The 19,787-nt window shown below is 27.7% G+C and overlaps 3 protein-coding genes across 4 annotated transcripts; 2 read left to right on the top strand and 1 right to left on the bottom strand.

Annotated features, from left to right (window-relative positions):
• The first annotated feature begins 1,013 nt into the window (after positions 1-1,013).
• Positions 1,014-3,864, top strand: LOC114131359 (WD repeat-containing protein 18). The gene is made up of 6 exons (XM_027996550.2): positions 1,014-1,100; positions 1,188-1,538; positions 1,973-2,066; positions 2,134-2,351; positions 2,413-3,033; positions 3,115-3,864. The coding sequence occupies exons 2-6, from the start codon at positions 1,218-1,220 to the stop codon at positions 3,295-3,297; spliced, it is 1,437 nt and encodes a 478-aa protein (XP_027852351.2). The 5' UTR covers positions 1,014-1,100; positions 1,188-1,217; the 3' UTR covers positions 3,298-3,864.
• A 548-nt stretch (positions 3,865-4,412) lies between these two features.
• On the bottom strand, positions 4,413-8,528 carry LOC114131371 (uncharacterized). Of its 2 annotated transcripts, none has more exons than XM_050201072.1 (5): positions 8,431-8,528; positions 6,166-6,472; positions 4,800-6,060; positions 4,594-4,734; positions 4,413-4,535 (listed from the first exon to the last, which is right to left on the bottom strand). In XM_050201072.1, exons 2-5 carry the CDS (start codon positions 6,447-6,449, stop codon positions 4,413-4,415), a joined length of 1,809 nt encoding a protein of 602 aa, XP_050057029.1. In that variant the 5' UTR covers positions 6,450-6,472; positions 8,431-8,528. The 2 variants fall into 2 exon arrangements, with proteins under 2 accessions (XP_050057029.1, XP_027852366.2); XM_027996565.2 differs by having other exon boundaries at positions 8,309-8,521.
• Positions 8,529-14,093: 5,565 nt separating this feature from the next.
• On the top strand, positions 14,094-19,409 carry LOC114131362 (uncharacterized). Its single transcript, XM_027996554.2, has 3 exons — positions 14,094-14,350; positions 15,528-15,728; positions 18,962-19,409. The coding sequence occupies exons 1-3, from the start codon at positions 14,284-14,286 to the stop codon at positions 19,159-19,161; spliced, it is 468 nt and encodes a 155-aa protein (XP_027852355.1). The 5' UTR covers positions 14,094-14,283; the 3' UTR covers positions 19,162-19,409.
• Positions 19,410-19,787: the final 378 nt, after the last annotated feature.

The raw sequence follows: 19,787 nt of genomic DNA on the forward strand, positions 1-19,787 counted from the left end.
TTTATAGGTTGTATACAATATTAATATTAAATTTCTAATATTCAATTATCATATTAAAAATATTGAACTTTTTTCAATTTTCTTTCAATTATTTTACGGATGTATTTTTAAAATTTACCAAGAGCTATGAGGGCCCCTGAGCTCTAGAGGCCCCAGGGCAGTAGGGCACTGCCCTGCTTTGTCCGATGATAGGTACGCCACTGACTGAAATAAATAAAACTTAAAAATGGAGCACTTATTTAGACTAGTGCTGCCAAACTCACATTTTTATGAAGCAACATTTTTTTCTCATCCATCTAAACTTTTTAGCCATCTAATATGATATAAAAATACATACCTACTTTTTTTTTTAATTCACGCTTTTAGGCATCAGTTATAATATTCATAACCCATTAACACTTTCTTTAACTTTGTAAGCCATTAACCCTATACACTCACGTCTCACCTACACCCACCTATCTAAAGAGTCTACAATAAAAGGCTCTTATATAGGTACTCAACACCCACTCATTTAAGAAGTGAAGCGATCGCTTCACATGCCATATAAGTTTGGCGCCAGGACTCTGTATAGTCTTTAGAGTTTACAGTTATAAGTTTGAGTGTATAGGACCACTAGGACCGATGGGCGATGGCAGCTTGCATCGGTTGTCTGCGACGTTATAATATTCACACCACATCCCACGGTGGCACGGTCACATATATATATATATATAAGTGTTAAAGTGTATACAAATTAAACATTTTTATATATCTGTATAATTTTTATATTTTATATGTTCATGCTGAGCCTGTGGAGCGTGGACACTGGGAGTCAGGGACTGGGCAGAGTTAAGTACACGATTAAAGATATAATATAATATATTATATATCTTTAATCGTGGTTAAGTGTTCTGTGCCCTGTGGTGTTAACAAAGTAAAATGTTCCAATGATATACTGATATACTGATAACCACGGTTTAAGATAGAATCTTAAACCGTGCAGATAACCAAACCACGGTTGATAATGATTGATAGTACAGTTGATTTAGGTTATGTTCGCGGTAAATGCGAGTAGTGGAAAAATATTTTAAATTGTTAAGCCCGCACACTTCATTACTCAGGTATAATTCTATGATCTATACGGAAATTCATAATAATATCTAATATATTATAATAAATATTTTAAATTATTCTATACACATTTATAGCACATACGTTCACGACGAGTGTTGGCTGATATGACGTCTTCCGAGACGTTAGAGGTAGCATTTGTGTCAGACGGCACTTCAGGGGCCACAGTATGGGACATAAACAACGGTACAATGTTGAGAACATACAGACATACAGGGTCCATTGGACAAAACTGCATGAGCCTGTTGGCAAATGATTATCTTATTGGCGCCGACAAGGGACCACTGATACAAACTTGGCCGATCAACAGTCAGGAACGATCACACCAGGTGCGCATGTTATGTGGTGGGAAAATTAACTCACTAGCTGCAAGTCCTGATGGACTGTACATTGCAGTGGCAATCAGTGAAAAACTACAGGTTTGGATGGTAAGTGTCATTTCATAATAACATTTAACTATTAGTAGCTACATTGAGTTCATAATTCAAACTTCTATTCAAGTTCCTTATTTAACATCCAATTGAAATTTAATTCTCTACCTATTAAATTCATTGTAATATTTATGTTTTGTATTTACTTTTCAGTTATTATTCAAATGATCCAAATGCTTAGTTCGAAAAAATATGTTTAGATGTGCCAAATAATTTTTTAACTTTTTACTATTTTTTTTCTTTTTCAATGTAACTTCTTTTTTAGTTGTTGCCATTCAACTTATTCTCTCAAAAAGTGTCAATTGAACTCTCCCACACATTTTACAAATGTGCAGTGAAATATTATTTGAATAATATGGTTTATTTTTACTATACCTGTTTACTAAAATAAAAACAATATTTTAATGTTATATAATAATATTTATGTTTAGGCTTGTTCGGGAAGATTGTTGACAACTGTAAGTCGCCATTTTCAACCAATCACCATTATTAAGTGGTCTCCTGATGGATCCTATTTAGTTACTGGTATTTATTTTATTTTATTGATACAATTTTTAAATTCTAAAATTCTAATATAATTGTTATTTTTAAGGTGGTGAAGATGGTCTTGTTTGTGTATGGTCATTAGCTAAATTGGTTAATACATCTCGATCTTCCATGCCACAGATATTTTTCTCTGGAGACCAAACTGATCAGTCAGCGCCCAATTACATATTTTCAGATCACTCTGTTAGAATAACTGGAATATATATTGGTAATTGTACAAGATGCATACGAATTTTTACTACTTCAGTTGACAAGACTTGCAAGGTAAATAATATGCTTATAGTATTGTCTTTAATACAGTTATAACATTTTTTTTTTTTTTTAGATTTATGACCTCTCAACCGGTATTATGTTATTATCAATTGCATTTGATATAATTCCTTCTAGCCTTACTGTTGATTCAGTAGAAACTGCTGCTTATATTGGTACTACAGCTGGTCCTATACGATCCTTTGATCTTACATCTCCACCACGTACTCGTGAATGTTATATATCAGATAAAGAAAGTGGTATTAAATTTATTGGTCATACTAAAGCTGTAACTGCTTTAAGTGTGTCATTGTTTGGTGATACATTAGTGTCCGGATCTACAGATTGTACGATAAGAACGTGGCATGTAGCAAGTCGTCAATGTTTACGCACTATTCAATTAAAAGAGCCTGTCATGAATATGATTTTAACATTGATACCTCGTCAATTAAATGCAAATGAATTAGAACCTAGTATTATATTAAGGAGTTTTAAAAAAACAGAAGAACTAGAAAATGATAACGTTGTTGAAGCATATTGTTATAATGATCTTTTTGAAGAAGAATATGATACTTTAGGATACAAAGAAGATGCTAGTATGCATGAAGATTTGGAAAAAATTAAAACAATCAATGCAAAAATGTATGAATTTGCTCTTCACTCTATATTAAAAGAAAGTGAACCAAATTTAAAGGAGGTATATATTAAATAATTTATAGTATATATAAAATACTATCTATGGATAACTAAATATTTGTAATATTATATTTGATTTTAGGATATAGATATTAGTTCTTTTTCAATGGTTGATTTAGAATTTGATGGAGAAAAGAATGAATTAAGCAATGATGATGAAACAACTGAACATTCCACAACTCCAAAAAAGAAAAAAAGAGGAAGAAGAAAAAGTAAAAAAAATGTTGATGATGCTAATATAAGTAATATTTATAAATATTCATGAATCTGTAATTTTTTTAATCTGCTTTGATTATAATTGTTATTTTTAATTCTATACAAAAATTATTATGAATATTTTAAAGTTTTTAATATGAATTAATCAAAATAATTAATGAATAAAATAGATAATAGTTATATGTAACATTAAAATATTATATAACTTGTCCAAGAAAAATGAACCAGTTTTTTTAATTTATTATCTCATTTTAATTCAATGTTATTCAAATTTTGATTATTTTACTTAAAACCCAAAATAAAGTACTAGAATTGTTTTTTTTATGTTTCCTATTAATTTCCATAATTTTTCATTTATACTTTGTTCACAATAAGAAACATAGCTGACTACTGTGTAAGGTCGGCTTAAAGATGGTTAACTCGGTAGGGATAGACAAACTAATGTTGTCTGACCATCACTAACTACGTTTCTTATTTTGAACAGAGTATAGTTATGGAGATATTAATGTTTAGATGACAATTTAGTGAAATTTTAAAATGTATTGTATAAAGGTTTTAAATTAGCACATACTACATTAACTTATAAAATAAAGTCAACTAAGTTTTAATTTAAATAGTTGTGTAACCTTTTTTACATATTAATATTCATTAAAAGTATGATTATTTAACAAATTTATAGTATAAAATGAGTAATTATTTAATAGAAAAATAAAATTAGTTAATAATTTATATGGAAGTATAAAATTAATTTTGATAGTATTTTATTTACTTTATTTACTTAAAATTTTAAACATTTTCTTGCTTATACATATATATATTGTAAGTGCATTTTTGAACTCAAAATGAGTGAAAATAATTTTACAGAAATCTCAAAACAAAATTTGTTGTCTGTTTTGACAGATGAATGTACAAATATACAAATTAATAAAAATAATATCTATGAGTATACAAATAATAATAATTCCATGACTAAATAATACAAGTATAAAATGATTTTAAAAAATATTATCACAGAAACAATGTTTTTTACAACAATTTAGAACAAATTTTTTATACTTATTTTAAATGACTTAATTGTTAATTTTTTTTTTTTTTTGTCAATTAAAAATTATTTAAATCAAACAACTTCAAAATAATTTTTTGTTTATTGTCACAGATTTTCTATCATTCCTGGACGGTACTGCGGTATTTGTCTAAATTCCATCCACGAAAATATTTTCTGAGGCATTCATTAAAATGACGTTCCATAAAGTCCATCATAAGTTTACATTTAATATCATTAGACTGCTAATAAAAAAAAATTATAAATTAAATTAATGTGAGGTACAAAGATAATTTTTCTTACCTGAGATATGTGACGAAATGTACTGAATACCAATCGAAAGTCCCTAACGACTGCTTGTACATTTTCATACTTCTTATTAATCATTTTACATCTGATTGGCTCAAATAATTGTATCCTAACTACATTTTGATAAGTAGTCTCCTTTAAACAAAATGTATGTATTGTACAATTTTTAATTTTTTTTTTATTAATATAAATTAACTCACATATAATTCTGGCTCTTTACTAAACTCTTCTTTGGGTATATCTTGCATTTCTCTAATCATCTTTTGAAATTTGTATCGAACCTTTTTATCTACTTCTCTGGCCAAAAAGTTCCACATCCTATCTGTTGTATCATCTGGAATTTGAGCTCCACTATCTCTGTCCGACATTTTTTCGTATACTGGATGTACATTATTGATTAACCCTTCTTCACTCTCCTGTGATGACTGTATACTATCAGTAGATCTAGTTGCCAAAATATTATGGTTAATAGCATTGTTCACCAACTTCTTTGCATCTTTTTGTGCTTCTAGCCATTTTTTCTCGTCATCTTCCTTCACTTCAACTAATTTGGCTTCGGGTTTTGGCTGTGGATTATTAGCAACAAACTGTGTTGGTGGAAATGGTGCATTATGTACTGGATATGGTGGTTTCTGGTAATTGTTTTGCCATGGATTTGGGGGTTGTTGAAGGTATTGATAATACTGGGGTTGATTCATTCGCACCTGGTTTGGATATTGTTGGTAAGGGGGCTGATATGGAGGACGGTACTGCATCGGGCAGTATGGTGGTCGATTTATTTGTGGTGTTTGATATGGTCCTTGATAATTATAACTGTTCATATAATTTTGATTGGGATAGTTGTAATTTACATATGGCTGTGTGTTGAAGTCTGGAGATGGTGGTTGGAATGTTGGCTGTTGTACAGGTGGAACAAGAGGTGTTGTTGGATTTTGCATTACATGAATCTCATGTTTATCATTGGGCACAATTTTTTTTAACTGAGTGATTGTTGATAATGCCTTATTCAACATTCTATCACCATTTTTTCCTTTGACTTTAAGTGATGCATTAGGATCTTTAGCACGGCAGTGTACATTGATATCATTAATCAACTGTTCCATAATTTTATATGAGTGTTTCCACCAATGTTGGTCTACACTGACATTCATTCCAAACATGTCTATCATGGTAATGCTGAAATTAATAAATACAGCAACCAGGGTATGCACATTACCTTTATCAACACGGCTGGCGTCTACGGATGTCAACAACTGTTTAACAATATTATTTGAATCTACAGTTTGCACCCACATAGGCAAGTCTCTATTCACATCAAGAGCATCATCAACTGTCTTACAACCTGCCCATAATAATCTTTTAGTTTCTTCAAAACAACTGGATGCTGAATTGTTTTCAAAATCAAATAATACAGATGATGGTGAACGACTTAAAGTAGGTCGAGATGATATAGATGATGTACTATAAAACAAACAATATGCACTTTTAGTTTCTAGTATTATTCAATAAGTATTAAAGAAGTAAATGTTTGTTAATTAGTTATTAGTAATGATATTTTAATATTACCTGCTATAGTTTTTATAATTTCTCTGAATAGCTGATGTTATGTTGATATTTTTATTTGCTGCAGTCGGGCGATATAAACGACTTTTATTAGACTTTTTGTATTTTTTACTATTTGTAGCACATTGCATAAGTTTTATATAGCCATTTAATGAACGATAATCAGCAGTAGTTTTATTTGGTACAACTTCTTGATCAGACATCATTAAACGATTGTAAATGTTCATCATAAACTCTAATCGACCTTTCATGTCAGATGAAACAACATTCACATTGTATTTTGTCATGACTATTAAGTAAATCAATTAATCTACAAACCAAAAAAATTCAATATTTTATGATGACTAATTGAATTGAAATTTTATAAAATAAGATAAATTAACAGTTGTTAAAAATGAAAAACCCCTGATAAAAGTGAAACATTACAGTATTTGTATTGTCTAAGTTCTGCAGGTGTTAAAATTATTATACTTGAAATTTTTGATGATTACCTCCTATTATAAAATATTTTGTTTTATTTTTAATTAATTTAAATTACCCATATAAGGGTAATTTATCAAGTACTTTATTATTTTTAAGAACATTTTTAATTTTTATATATTAGTAATTGACAATTATTTAAGAAAAAATATAATAATATGTTGGTATATTTGTTACTCTATTTATTTATTTATTTTATTATATAATATTCTTATACTTCTTCTTTTGATTTATTATCACTCATTATAGTACCTACTGTTTATTAACTAATTGCATATGAATAGTGGTTATTGTTCTTTTTTAATTTAAGAACTTACCTCTTTTTGAAAATTATATAATCTTTCTTTGTTATTAGTATAGGTTTGGGTGGCAAATTATTTAAACGCTACTTTCCAAAAATCACCTTTTTATCGGAAGTTTTATACTTAACTACTATAAGTAATGTAAAAAAAAAATATACATAAATATATGTGTGTGTGTGTGTGTGTGTAACAAAAATATTTTAATCTTTTGCGTGCCCTCAAAATTTTAAATTTCATGACAGATTTGAACTATAATTTAAAAGTAATATGATTACAAATGTATATTAAATTTATTTTATACATAAATATAAATATCATAGGCTTATGCAGAATTCGTATGTATAAAATATGTTATTAATGTAGTATTCCATAAAAGTAATCATTATACGTGAGGTAGATAAAACCCCTAACTCTCCCTCCCCTCTCGGTATGCCACTGATAAATATACATTATTAAGTACCTAGTAAATCAAAATATAAAAAGTCAGTGGCAGTTATACAACATTGTCATACTGGCCGAAAAGATTCTTTTCATACCACTCGTTTAATAAACCTTATACAAACTAAAAAGTATCTATAAATCATAAATTAATTGATTAAAAACATATAAACCTTAAATATTGATGGAAAATAAGTCATTTTTGTGATAAAATACATCAGATATCTAATTCATAATATGTAGATAATGGTAATTAAAATATAACTGTTGTATTAAATTTGCATATTAAACGAAATATTTAAATGGTTATTGTTTAACGCGGAAAGAATATTTTATAACATGAAAATATTCCAAAATTATATCTTAATATTATCTTAGAATATATTAGGCATACTATAATATTAATAAATATATAAAGAGTAGTAGTGTCATATAAATAACTTTCCCAGACTTTTGAGCACACTCATTACTCACATGATAAACTATTAACAAATAACAATTGATAAATATTATGTGTTTTTGTAGGTGCCTACTAACAACCGTAATATGTAAATATGTTTAATGTTATTTATTTTCCTTAAATTGTAAATATGGTATGAACTGTGAAATTTTTTGTGGTTCACACGAATTTCCTAGGTACAAAATGTTGTTAGCTAGGTCCTAGGTACTTCGGTAGGTATTTTTACATGGATACTACTAATAGTACAATACTACGACACCGATATAATTTTTACTATTTTAAACCAGTTATAGAAATTACGTACAATTTTTACTAAGCATACCTTAGTTACAAATAAAATAGTTAAGTATAGACTAATATAATTTATTTTTTTGTTATTTGAGTGACAGACTATATTTCTAAAACATTTGCGATCTACTATAGTTGCTACGGAGTACCGAAAAATAACAATATGTAAGGTACCTACCTAATATACAGGATACAATCTTTACTTTGATTTTTATATTTTATGACGCTTAATGAATGCCAATTTTTTCCGGATTTTATAACTAATATAATATCACTCTAATTAATATACTCTTTACTCACCTATTAAAAATTGAATGCAATTTTGATTTAACAAACTTAATAATTACATTTTACTATTTTAGAGAAGGTTAATAATGAAATGGTAAAAAAAAAATGGAATCTTTTTATAACCATAGATTGACAGCTGTCGAATTGACGCAACAGGCTTCATCAGATGACCAAACAATCGTTGAATCACCAAAGAAATTATAAAAACGATAAAAAGTCCAAAATGTATTAAAAAAGGTTTTTTTTTTTTATTAACAGAAATATTATAATGACGAGTATAACTGCGTGAACAAAGGACGAATATTTATTGATATTATAATTTTATAGGTTAACGTAAAATAAAATCCTTTATTGATATATATTATTGAATTAATTTAATTGACTATGATTTATTTTTTATTTTTAAAACATACCAATAGGTATAATATGGTATACCACATTACATTTTGAAATCAGAACTTAACAGTTGGCTTTAAAGTTATAGGTAGGCTCATAGCCGTTTGAAGTACTACTTCAGACACTTAAGTTTTTATTAAATGCGTTAACATTGTTATTGGAAAATTTGTACAATGTACATTATCGGTAATCGGTACCCATTTAAAAAAAAAATGTTTTCCCTTTTGATTAAAAATAAATAAAATAAAATAAATACGTGCAGAAGTAAGTAATTTAAAAATTACAGACTTTTGTTTGTAATGTTTGTATACTCGTAGTATCATGTAAGTCTTTTTTCACAATACATGTGTAACGTAAATTCTAGTTAGGGTAATGCTTTATTAATAACGAGGTTTACGCATAAAGATAAGTTTTGAATCAAAACTTAAAAGTAACATCACGAGCGGCTCCTGCAGGAGGGCCCTATGGCGTGCGTACACTAATCTGATCTCTAAAGCTTGTTGGTAGGTACTTCTAAAAAATTGTTTTGCTTTTTATCAACCAAAAAATATATAATACATATTTATACTATTATACTATCGACTACTATAGACATTTACAAGTGCATATTTAAGGGAATACATCTATTATCCATATTCTATATTACTATGAAGTATAAATAAACTATAATAATATAAAATATTACATGGTATGACATTAATATGAATATTATGACTTAATCTCCCTCTTTAATCAAGTTTCTGGATCTCACAAGAGTGGAGAAATAATAAAAGATAAACAATTAACACAACAGTTAAAAGTTTTAAGTTTTAACTTAAAACACATACAATTATTAACTTGAACGGCTGAACTTATCGTTGTTATAAATAAATATTTATATACATATATATTTATGCGTGTGTGTATGTGTGTAGGTACTGTATACAATATTTCTACCTAATTTTTTTTCTTTCTGTAACTACATACTAATCTACTCAAGCCACTGAAAGACTACCTACCTATACCTACCATACTTATCTATTTTAATGTTTGTTATTTTTGTTATTATCAAAAATAATTGTAAAACGAAAGAAATAGACAATAGTAGTGTATATTTCTACATTTAGAGACATACCATAATGGTATACCATTATACATTTATACCATAATTGGAATGCATTTAAGTCATTTAAAAGTAGTAAAATATAAAAATACAATTAATTATAGAGAGAATGGTATACATAGACATTAGACACATTATACAATATACATGTATAAGATAAAACACAACTACTAACTATCTATAATAGGTACCTATCTGTATTCTATACTCTCATAACTTGTACTAGTTATACTTGTTATACTTATAAATAACAAAATATACCTAACGCGTATCGTAAAGTTGCGCATATTATCATACTAAAATCCATAACTATAAACTTTTAACAGATACCTATATACATATTTATAAAATGCAACACAGTGGCATCGCAAAATGGTAAACTTATATCGCTTCACAACTAAAATGGAATGATGGGTGCGGTTATCACCTATTTGGTAGTGGCTAATGATTGCAGTTGAGCACAAAAAAATATTGAATACTTTGCAGTTTGCAGTTTGCATTACCACTATTATTATATTTTAAACTTAATATTTTAGAACGGGCCTGTGTAAAATAAAATAGGTGGATAGTGGAACTATAATATAATATTTTTTTGTCTTATTGACGAAAAAGTTCGCGTCGCCATCGCCACTGATGTAACGTACTGCACGAGGAAGATATAAACAGGTATATTATAAGGTATTAAGTATTAACTATTAAGCATAGGCATTCTCTTGTGCCCTCAGTGATAATTTTAAATTGTCGAGTTGTTTAGATTTTCGATTTTTTTTTTTATCACCTCGCTTATAAAGTAATAATAGACAATTGCAAATTAATACTTCGTACGTAGATTGTTATTTTCGAATTAAATGTTAGACTTATTTGCATCTTGTATTGTATACTATTAAAAAAAAATCAATAATTAATCATACAATAATAATTATAATATTTTTTTGTACAAACAAAAACACTGTTATGTCCTACAAATTATCATTTTATTAAAATAATATATACTTTATTAATATAATATATGTAGTATAACTAACATTTACTTGAAGAGTAACCCCCCCCCCCAAAAAAAAAAACATCACTAACATCACACACATGTTATAGTGTAGGTATACAGTTCTTTTATAGTAGGTATTATGTATATTTAAATATTTTTAAATTTTAGAAATTATTTTTAGTTCTATATCGAGAATAAAGGTTTAATTTTAATTCGGAAGTTTCATCTAATGTATAATATTTCTCGAAAATTAAATTTCTGAAATTTAACATCATTTTGAATATGTAACTTTGTAAGAATAAAATTGTATAACAATATAATATGTAATAAAACAACGTTTTCGTGCTCTCGAATTTGTATGACAACTGCAATATTGGTTTGTCAATGAAGACCTATAAATTGAATTAGCTATTCAAGAATCAGGCCATAGCAACAGTCTAACGAATGGCAGAATCACAAAAACAGAACTTGTAGAATTTAAATATTATTTTATTCACCCCGTTCGTATAACATACTAGTAAAATAATTATAATACATTTTATAACATCACGTAAACAACAAGTAATAACAAATAATGTGTGGAGAGATAGCAGGAGACCTTAACAATGATAAGTCGCGATATAAAATTAGAACGTCTTTATTTAAAATTGTTTAACGAACAGACATAACTGACAAAGAACACTCGTAGAAACCATCTTGCTGTACACGCTTTTCAACATCCGTCGTTTTCATTATACGTATGTTGATTATAAGCTTACACATATTTTTGACACTTGACAGACGTCCGTGTAAATGCAAATGGTCTTTTTTCTCCAACGTGCATTATATATAATTTTTAACCACTCGTAAATGTTCATCTTCGATATTCATTCTTCTGCATATTGTATATTATTATTACACCCGTGTAGAGTTCATTCTACACGTGATCGCCACCATTTCGTAGGTTCGTTGGAACACACAAAGGTTATACTAATGTTTTCTTACGGCGTTAGTCCATAACGTATACACACGATGAATAATATAAAATAATATATTGTATATCATTATAATTGGTAATATGCATAGTATATAATATAGGCATATACGTATTACAAGCCGAGATCGACCGTTATCGGTGGGCGAGTGTGTACATTATTGTGTATTGTTACTATGTATATAGACTGTAACGTTATACTAAAAGTATTATTGTAGTCATTTTTTTTTGCTGTTGGTTTTTATCAGCAATGAAAAAAAAAATTAAAAGAAAAATAAATAATGATCGATTTATTTTAAGTACCTCTATAACCTACCTATGCCATTCTCTATTATACTTGTATACACAGATACGGTGTGTTCAAAATATAGCTTATTTATTTTAAGGATATTTGTAGTTTGTAGTGTTTGTACTACTCTAAATTTGCCAAAGTTTCCTTAAGTTATTTTTTTCGTAATTCAATTGTATTTTTCAAAATTAAAAACCTAATTAACAAAGCAAACAACAGTATATGATAATTATGGTCTCTATATAAATAGTTTTAATCAATAATTATTATCAGTAAATAGGTGTTAAAATAGTAATTAATATTAATTTTTAGTCCACAGTTAATAATTAAGTATTTTAAAAGCAATATTGTTATATTTGCCAGTTATAGCTTTCAATTTTGTATTATCTTTTAATAGTAGATTTACCTATTTAAAATTAATATATTATAGTATTATTATACGTATATATTGTTTTATTTGCTAGTTTTGAATAATATTAAGAATTACTTGTTTTTTAAATTTATTAGTTTTAAATAAGTTTTATAATATAACCTTTTAATGAACGATTATCAGCAGTAGTTTTATTTAGTGCTACTTTTTTATCAGTTAATTATATTAAATCGCCTATTACTTACTAACTATATTCTCTTGATTGCTGTGTCGTGCATATTATATGGAGTTCCAGATTTTATTTTAGATATTTTGCTGTTTCGTCGTAAAAAGTTTCCTAAGTTTTTTTTTTGTATTTATTATAGTGCTTATTTTCAAATTGTCAAAGTCAATACTTTGCTATGGACTTCACTTGTATTTTCAATGGGACGATATGTCAAGTATAATGGATAAATGGAAAATAAACGAATATAATATGTTATATTAAACTTTAAATTACTTACAATAATTTAGGTTTTGTATAAAAATAGGTACGTAGTACTTATAATAGTAGTTTTTAATCATCAAATATGTAAAGAAAAATATCGTTTATGTATAAGAAACAATGACAATAATCATTTGAACGTCGACATCATTATCGGTACCTAAAATCATCTTGCAATATTGTATATAGCTACGCCTTGCCACTGTAATGGCGTACAATGAGATTTTCAATATTTAGTGGCTTTTTTTTTAAACACTGTGTTTTTATATAGTATATAAAAAACCATGTGCTCCAAGTTTCTGAACATCCACCACCTCCCACACTTGCACATCACTGGATTAATTATAGTTCTAAAAGCTTTTTTTGGAAACCGAGGAATTAGGCTCATGCCGATGTTTCGTGCTCTGCAACCGTGTTGTATAAGAAAATTAGAAAAGTAGGTACTTTCGAAATCAATCTTATTTTACTTAAGCAATAGAATTTTTTTATTTTCGAACGAGGAGGACAAAGACGACTCTTTTTTTTTAATTTTCTTAATTTTTAATCGAAAATATGAATTTGTCGCCGGAGTTACCCAAACCGCAGGAGCACTCTGTATACAGCCTAACGCACAATAATATATTATAATATATTATTCTTCGGAAGCCATCATGTGGCGACTTGCAGTTATAGGTATATAATATTATAAAATTATTATCATGATTTTTTTTCCGGAATTAACGCGTTCAAATATAAGTTCACAAGTCCCCAGCTGTAGCACGACGACGGGGCGGGGATCGGGGGGCACCCTATAATCTCGAGGTCTATCCGGCGGTACAGGATAACGCCGCGCACAGTCACACGGCACATAAAACGTGAACGAAACAACAACAACCTTATAACAATAATAATATATTATAATAAAAACACGAACGTGTAATATACTACTAATAATAATAATAATAACGTTTTATAATATCGCGCGTATATGTATAGGTGTACGCAACTCGTCGGCTATAAACGATTCTCGCGCCGAGACGAGTCGCGACCGCTGAGTGGGGTGGCGGCGGCGGCTGAGGCCAATTGGCCTAATTGGGGGGCTTCCGGGAGAGTCGCAAATCACACCGGTCAACGTACACACACGGTCCACAGCAACGCGTATTCCGTCGCCGCCGGCCTTTGAGCGCGCCACCCGCGTTTGCAGATCGTCGACTTACATCCGCGGAGTAGATTCGGCGCAGCCTCCGGGGTCCCTGTGTTTTGCGCTCGACCGTCCCGACACGCACCATGTACTGCACGTCCGTCGCTTACGCCGCGATAGCGTTGATCGCCGTCTCGACGGTTTTCAGCACAGGTAAGCTCGTAGAACGTAATGCTTTTTCACGCTAATATCATCGTAGTCGTGCGTGCCTATTATCGCCACTGCAGTGTGGGTGTATAATACGATATCATAAATACATATATTATTATTGTACTTGGGGTGCACGCTCGGAGATAGGGCTAAAAACGTATATATATACATAGGTACTGTAGTCCGAGTACGTTTTTTACCATACGATTTTATATGAATAACTGTGACGTATACCTATGTAGTTACGAATGCATTATATATTGTAGAAGATCGAGAAAATCTATTTACCGAATGTGGTTTTTTTAGAATTTATCACCGTATTACGTATTACGAGTAGGGAGAAAAAAATTTACGAAATTTTAAAAAAAAAGTCAAATTTATACGTTCAGGGGAGACATATATGTCCTATGGAATCATTTTAATTACGACGTTGTACTAAAATAAAATTTAAGCATCACTTTCCTATGTTATAATATAGTCAATGGTTTGTTTTGCGCGATGATGGGTGCAAACAAGAATAAAAAATGTCTTAATAAAATCCTTAGCGAACCAAATAGGTAGTCTGTTGTACATTAGGTGTTAATTATATTTCATATTCGTAAAGTTTTATTTAAGCTTTATCCATTCCTTACGTTTTTTTTTATTTATTTGTATAGTGAATTGTAAAGAATTTATTAAATAAAAAAAATAATAAATATTACTTTCATCATTGTTTTACTTATTCGCACCTTTATTTCCTATACGACTAAACTATAGTATTTATATCACACAATACATAATGTAGGTACTTATTTACATAAATGGGCAGCCACGCGTTGATGACCGTGTTTGTATTGCTCATCATTATTATTAGGAGAAAAATAACTATTAGGCGTGTATGGTTTTTTCGTGCTTATAAAATATAAAAGGTTGTAACTTTTCTTTACATTTGATTTGTGTACATTTACAGAACGATAACAATTTTTTTATGTGTTCCTTTTGTTACAATAAGAATAAACATTTGAAAAAGTAAATGTTAATGTATCATATTATAGGGCAATGTGGTGTTATGATTTAAGGTCTTATAAATACTTAGGTATCAAATATACTGTAAAAATAAAATGCTTAAATATTAAAATGCATTGATAAAAACAAACCGATTAAATAAATTATTAACATAATTTGGAATTTTTGTTTCCAGTGAAAGCAGAGGGTGAGAAAAATGACATACGCTGTTATGTGTGCAATAGCCATAATGACACGGCTTGTGCACAGGAAAAACTTCCAGATCATTTTAAAACGGAATGCTCAAAGTTAAATATAGGTGTTCCAGAAGAGAGTCGCAAAAATTATACCCTCTGCAGAAAAATCATTCAAACAATCGAGCCGGAGGTCAACGGATGTAAGTATAAATTGCTAGACTACTATATCAGACCTTATTTTATGAAGGGGATATATTTTACTGCTCAAATTAAAATTAAAGTGACGACAACGAAAGAACAAAGTTAAAAAGGATATTATTCTAAAATGATTATATAGGGTTATTAATTAACATTACAAGTGCAAAGAGTTAGGTATAATTTGTAGTTTGTACTTTGTAATTTATATATTTATTATTTAAGTACTTATTATTGTTAATACGCCAATATTTATTTAGTATTAACTATAATATAATACTATATTCTACTTCACAATTGTTTATGGCGAATAATAATAAGTAATAAATTCAATTTTTATATTCAAATAAACTATTTTATATATTTCTTATCAATATCTTATGTTTAAAATTGTTGATATCAGAGAAAATTATAATTTATTTTTAAGGGCATGTGAATGTGTGATTTTGAAATCAGATATTAAAATGTTTATTTTGTAATCTAATAATAAAATATTAACAGTTTGGAAGATAGCCAATGACGTACAACCAACACAAATAATTAAAAGTATTTTATATAACATTCTTACTGTGGAATCGTTTTTAAAATTGTTCTAAAATTTTAAAATAGAAATTTAAAAAACAATGAGTAGTAAAGTTTTTTTTATATATATTATTGAAATGAATTGTTTTTTGTTCTGAAGTTTAAATTATGTTTATTATTTGAAATGCTTTTCAAACGTATTTAAATTGAAATACAATAGGTAATAATAATATAATATAAACAAATTGAAGATTAAGACGTTTGGTTTCGATAACTATAACAAGCTATTATACTATATACACTAGTATACTATATACAATACAACAGTATACTATATACTATTTACACTAGTATATAATAATAATTAATAATACCCACAAAATGTTAGTCCACTAAAATAATATTCCGCTCATCAAAATTTTTAATTTATAAGCTAGTTGTTTAGAATTAGATTTTTACATGTTGATATTCTCAAAAAAATATGAAATAAGTCATTCAAAAAATTAATATCAAACATTTTAACGTAAAAAAAATAGTAAAAAATGTATTCTTTGTAATAACTGTATTTAACTATTTTTTAACTATTTGTAATAACTTCGAATTTTCTAAAAAATAATAATATCTATTTTCAAAAGAGTAAAATATTTTTAAGAAAATGTACCTTTAAATCAATAGATTTATATAATTTTCCAAAAACTAGCTACTTACTATTAGAAGAATTTGTTTCATTTATAACGGTTATGTTCATTTTAGACAATACGCAGTAGCTAAAATATTAAGTTTAGTAATTTAGTTTTATAGATAATAATTAAACGCATTCCATTTAATATATTAATAAAATTATTAGGTACCTAACTCTACTATGCATATATATTATAGATAGTATATTTAAATGAGTTTTATGATTTTGTTGTTAATATAATCCCCAAGTGCAAATACTTTTTATTGATCGATACAATAATAAATAGTTATACATTACTAAAAAATAAAATAATTAATACGGTTTATATTTTTGAATAATGTTAGGTTAAAATACTAGTTTTAAATGAAAATTAATTTTAAGTTGAACTTCAATATTCAATAAGTCTATTTAACACACATGTCTGGCGTTATTTAAACTATTAAAGAGGGAGTGTAAACTCTGCACCGAGTGCACTGACACTTCAATACATTGGATCATAGCCTGTTAAAGCAACGCACGTGTCTACTATTAAAGAAATCGGTGAATGTATGTAGTAGGTATATCAAAAGTAAAAATCCCTTTATTAAACCTTTATAGCTTTATGAAATATTATATATTATTGTTAATCATAATATATAATTTATTTAACATTAGAATTATACCTATTTTAAAAATGTATTTATTATTTATACTGCCTAAAAGAATATATTACCTATTTGTGCTATTTTTTTTCACGAGGTTAACATTTATCATGCTTAATAATATATAATAATAAAAATGCAGAATACGCGTATAAATTATTGTATTATTTATTGGCTATTGCCTATTAATAAATATATTATGTACCAAAATTATTTTTTAAGTCAATTGGGCTGTGTAAAATACTGTAAATGAACACAATTATTTTGTTCACAGTGTTTTAAAATGTATTTATTTGAGATTCGGTTTTTTATACTATTATTTTTTACAATGTAAAATTAATTCAAATAATTGATCTGATTTAGGTTTGTTGTTAGTTGGTGTAGAATTTCTACATCTTACACATAAATTGTTTATGTATTTTAATTTTTAAGTGCGTGCATAAAAATAAAACATAAAAACGCGTAATATAGGTACTGAATATTGTAATTCTGATGAATTTGATAACTTATTAAGTATTCATTTTTAGGGTACCGTACCGTAAAACGGGACCCTATTACTTTGGCTTCGCTGTCTGTCCGTCTGTCACCAGGCTGTGTCTCATTAACCGTGAAAGTTAGACAGTTGAAATTTTCACAGATGATGTGTTGCCGCTATAACAACAAATACTTTAAAAAGTGATAGACCCAACCCCGATAGGTGCTCAAACAGACATTTTGAGATTTACGATTGGAATTTTGATTATTTTGGTTGCTATTAGTTACAATGATAATAATAATTTTGGTTGCTATTAGTTACAATAATAATAATAATCATTTGCGCGAAAGAAATAATTATTCCTGAATTTGTTATTATTTGTTTCCATGACGATCGATGAATAAACACAATGCATCACATTGCTAATAAATTTCTGAAAAATAACAACAAAGACCAATGAGTTAATTGACAAAGTTTTCCCAAATCTACCACAAAATTACAGAAATGGTACGGTACCCTTTGTGTGTAAGTCAGACTCGCACTTGACCGGTTTTTTAAATATACTACATTGTTTTCAAAAAATATTATAAATGTACCACCAAATCGTTGAAACTTGAGGGAATAGTTAACACATAATATTATTTTATTTATAATTAAAATGCAAACTAATGATTTTTTTAAACTATAATTCGAATAAGATATACAACTATAATTTACGATATTATAATATTAATAAAATTAATAATTTAAAAAAGAAACTTTTCTATTTTAATCTTTATTAAATTTAATATATATATATATAATTAATTGTCTCTTTAGAATTTAAAATGTTCTAATAAGAACATGAGAGTCTGTATAAAAAAGTATATTATTTAATGGATAATTTTAAATTTATCTATGGTTTTCTTTATATTACAGTGCCATCGGATAAAAATCGGATCATCAGGACATGTGGCTGGGACGTTTCAAATTACAATAATAAATGTTACCATCGATCCGGATTTGGTGGTAAACAGGACGTGTGCACTTGCTTGACAGATTATTGTAATTCAGCGCAAAAGACATACATAGCGTTTGCCACTGTAGTGGCAGCAACATTCGCTATCCTTATTTTGTAAAAATGAGAATATTACTCTCAAATACAAGTCAAATATTTTTGATTTAATCACCAGTGCAAGTATTTTTAATACATTTTGAGAAGTATATATTTATATATATTTATATTAAACCAGCATCTGGTATCTTTATGACAAAAATATACCTTGAAAATAAATAATACTGTTTTTATTAGTTGAAACTTTTGTAGCATACAATTATAAGTTAACTATGTCACTATTTTTCTATAATAAAGTATTTTATAAATGTATGTTTTTCTTTAATGTGAAAATTATATTATTATAGTCTATACTAAAGTTATAACGTAGAGTATAACAATTATTATACAATTAAGATTTACGATCGTAAAAACTATCTAATGTACATTACATATTATAATGATAAATATTATACATACTTAAAATTATTATTTCAAACATGTTTAGTTCTAGTGTAAAAATGTAAACGTGAAAATGGAAAACAATAAATTGTGTTCTACTTATAGTATAATTTATTTAGATACAAATGTTTAGATCTAGAGTGAAAACATGTGTTATAATTATAAATTATAATTGTGTATTTGATACAAAAATCAAAGCTCGTATAAAATAAAATCGAAGTTATTGGATACTTATAAAATAATACATAA

Source organism: Aphis gossypii, chromosome 2 (genome assembly GCF_020184175.1).
Source record: "Aphis gossypii isolate Hap1 chromosome 2, ASM2018417v2, whole genome shotgun sequence".
Lineage (NCBI taxonomy): Eukaryota > Metazoa > Arthropoda > Insecta > Hemiptera > Aphididae > Aphis > Aphis gossypii.

Coding starts and splice junctions, on each gene's coding strand:
- LOC114131359 (XM_027996550.2), top strand. CDS start 1,218: ATGACGTCTTCCGAGACGTTAGAGGTAGCATTTGTGTCAGACGGCACT. Junction 1,539..1,972: donor AAAAACTACAGGTTTGGATG/GTAAGTGTCATT, acceptor ATTTATGTTTAG/GCTTGTTCGGGAAGATTGTT. Junction 2,352..2,412: donor CAGTTGACAAGACTTGCAAG/GTAAATAATATG, acceptor TTTTTTTTTTAG/ATTTATGACCTCTCAACCGG.
- LOC114131362 (XM_027996554.2), top strand. CDS start 14,284: ATGTACTGCACGTCCGTCGCTTACGCCGCGATAGCGTTGATCGCCGTC. Junction 14,351..15,527: donor CTCGACGGTTTTCAGCACAG/GTAAGCTCGTAG, acceptor TTTTGTTTCCAG/TGAAAGCAGAGGGTGAGAAA. Junction 15,729..18,961: donor CGAGCCGGAGGTCAACGGAT/GTAAGTATAAAT, acceptor TTTATATTACAG/TGCCATCGGATAAAAATCGG.
- LOC114131371 (XM_050201072.1), bottom strand. CDS start 6,449: ATGACAAAATACAATGTGAATGTTGTTTCATCTGACATGAAAGGTCGA. Junction 6,061..6,165: donor AATTATAAAAACTATAGCAG/GTAATATTAAAA, acceptor TTTGTTTTATAG/TACATCATCTATATCATCTC. Junction 4,536..4,593: donor CATTTCGTCACATATCTCAG/GTAAGAAAAATT, acceptor TTTTTTTATTAG/CAGTCTAATGATATTAAATG.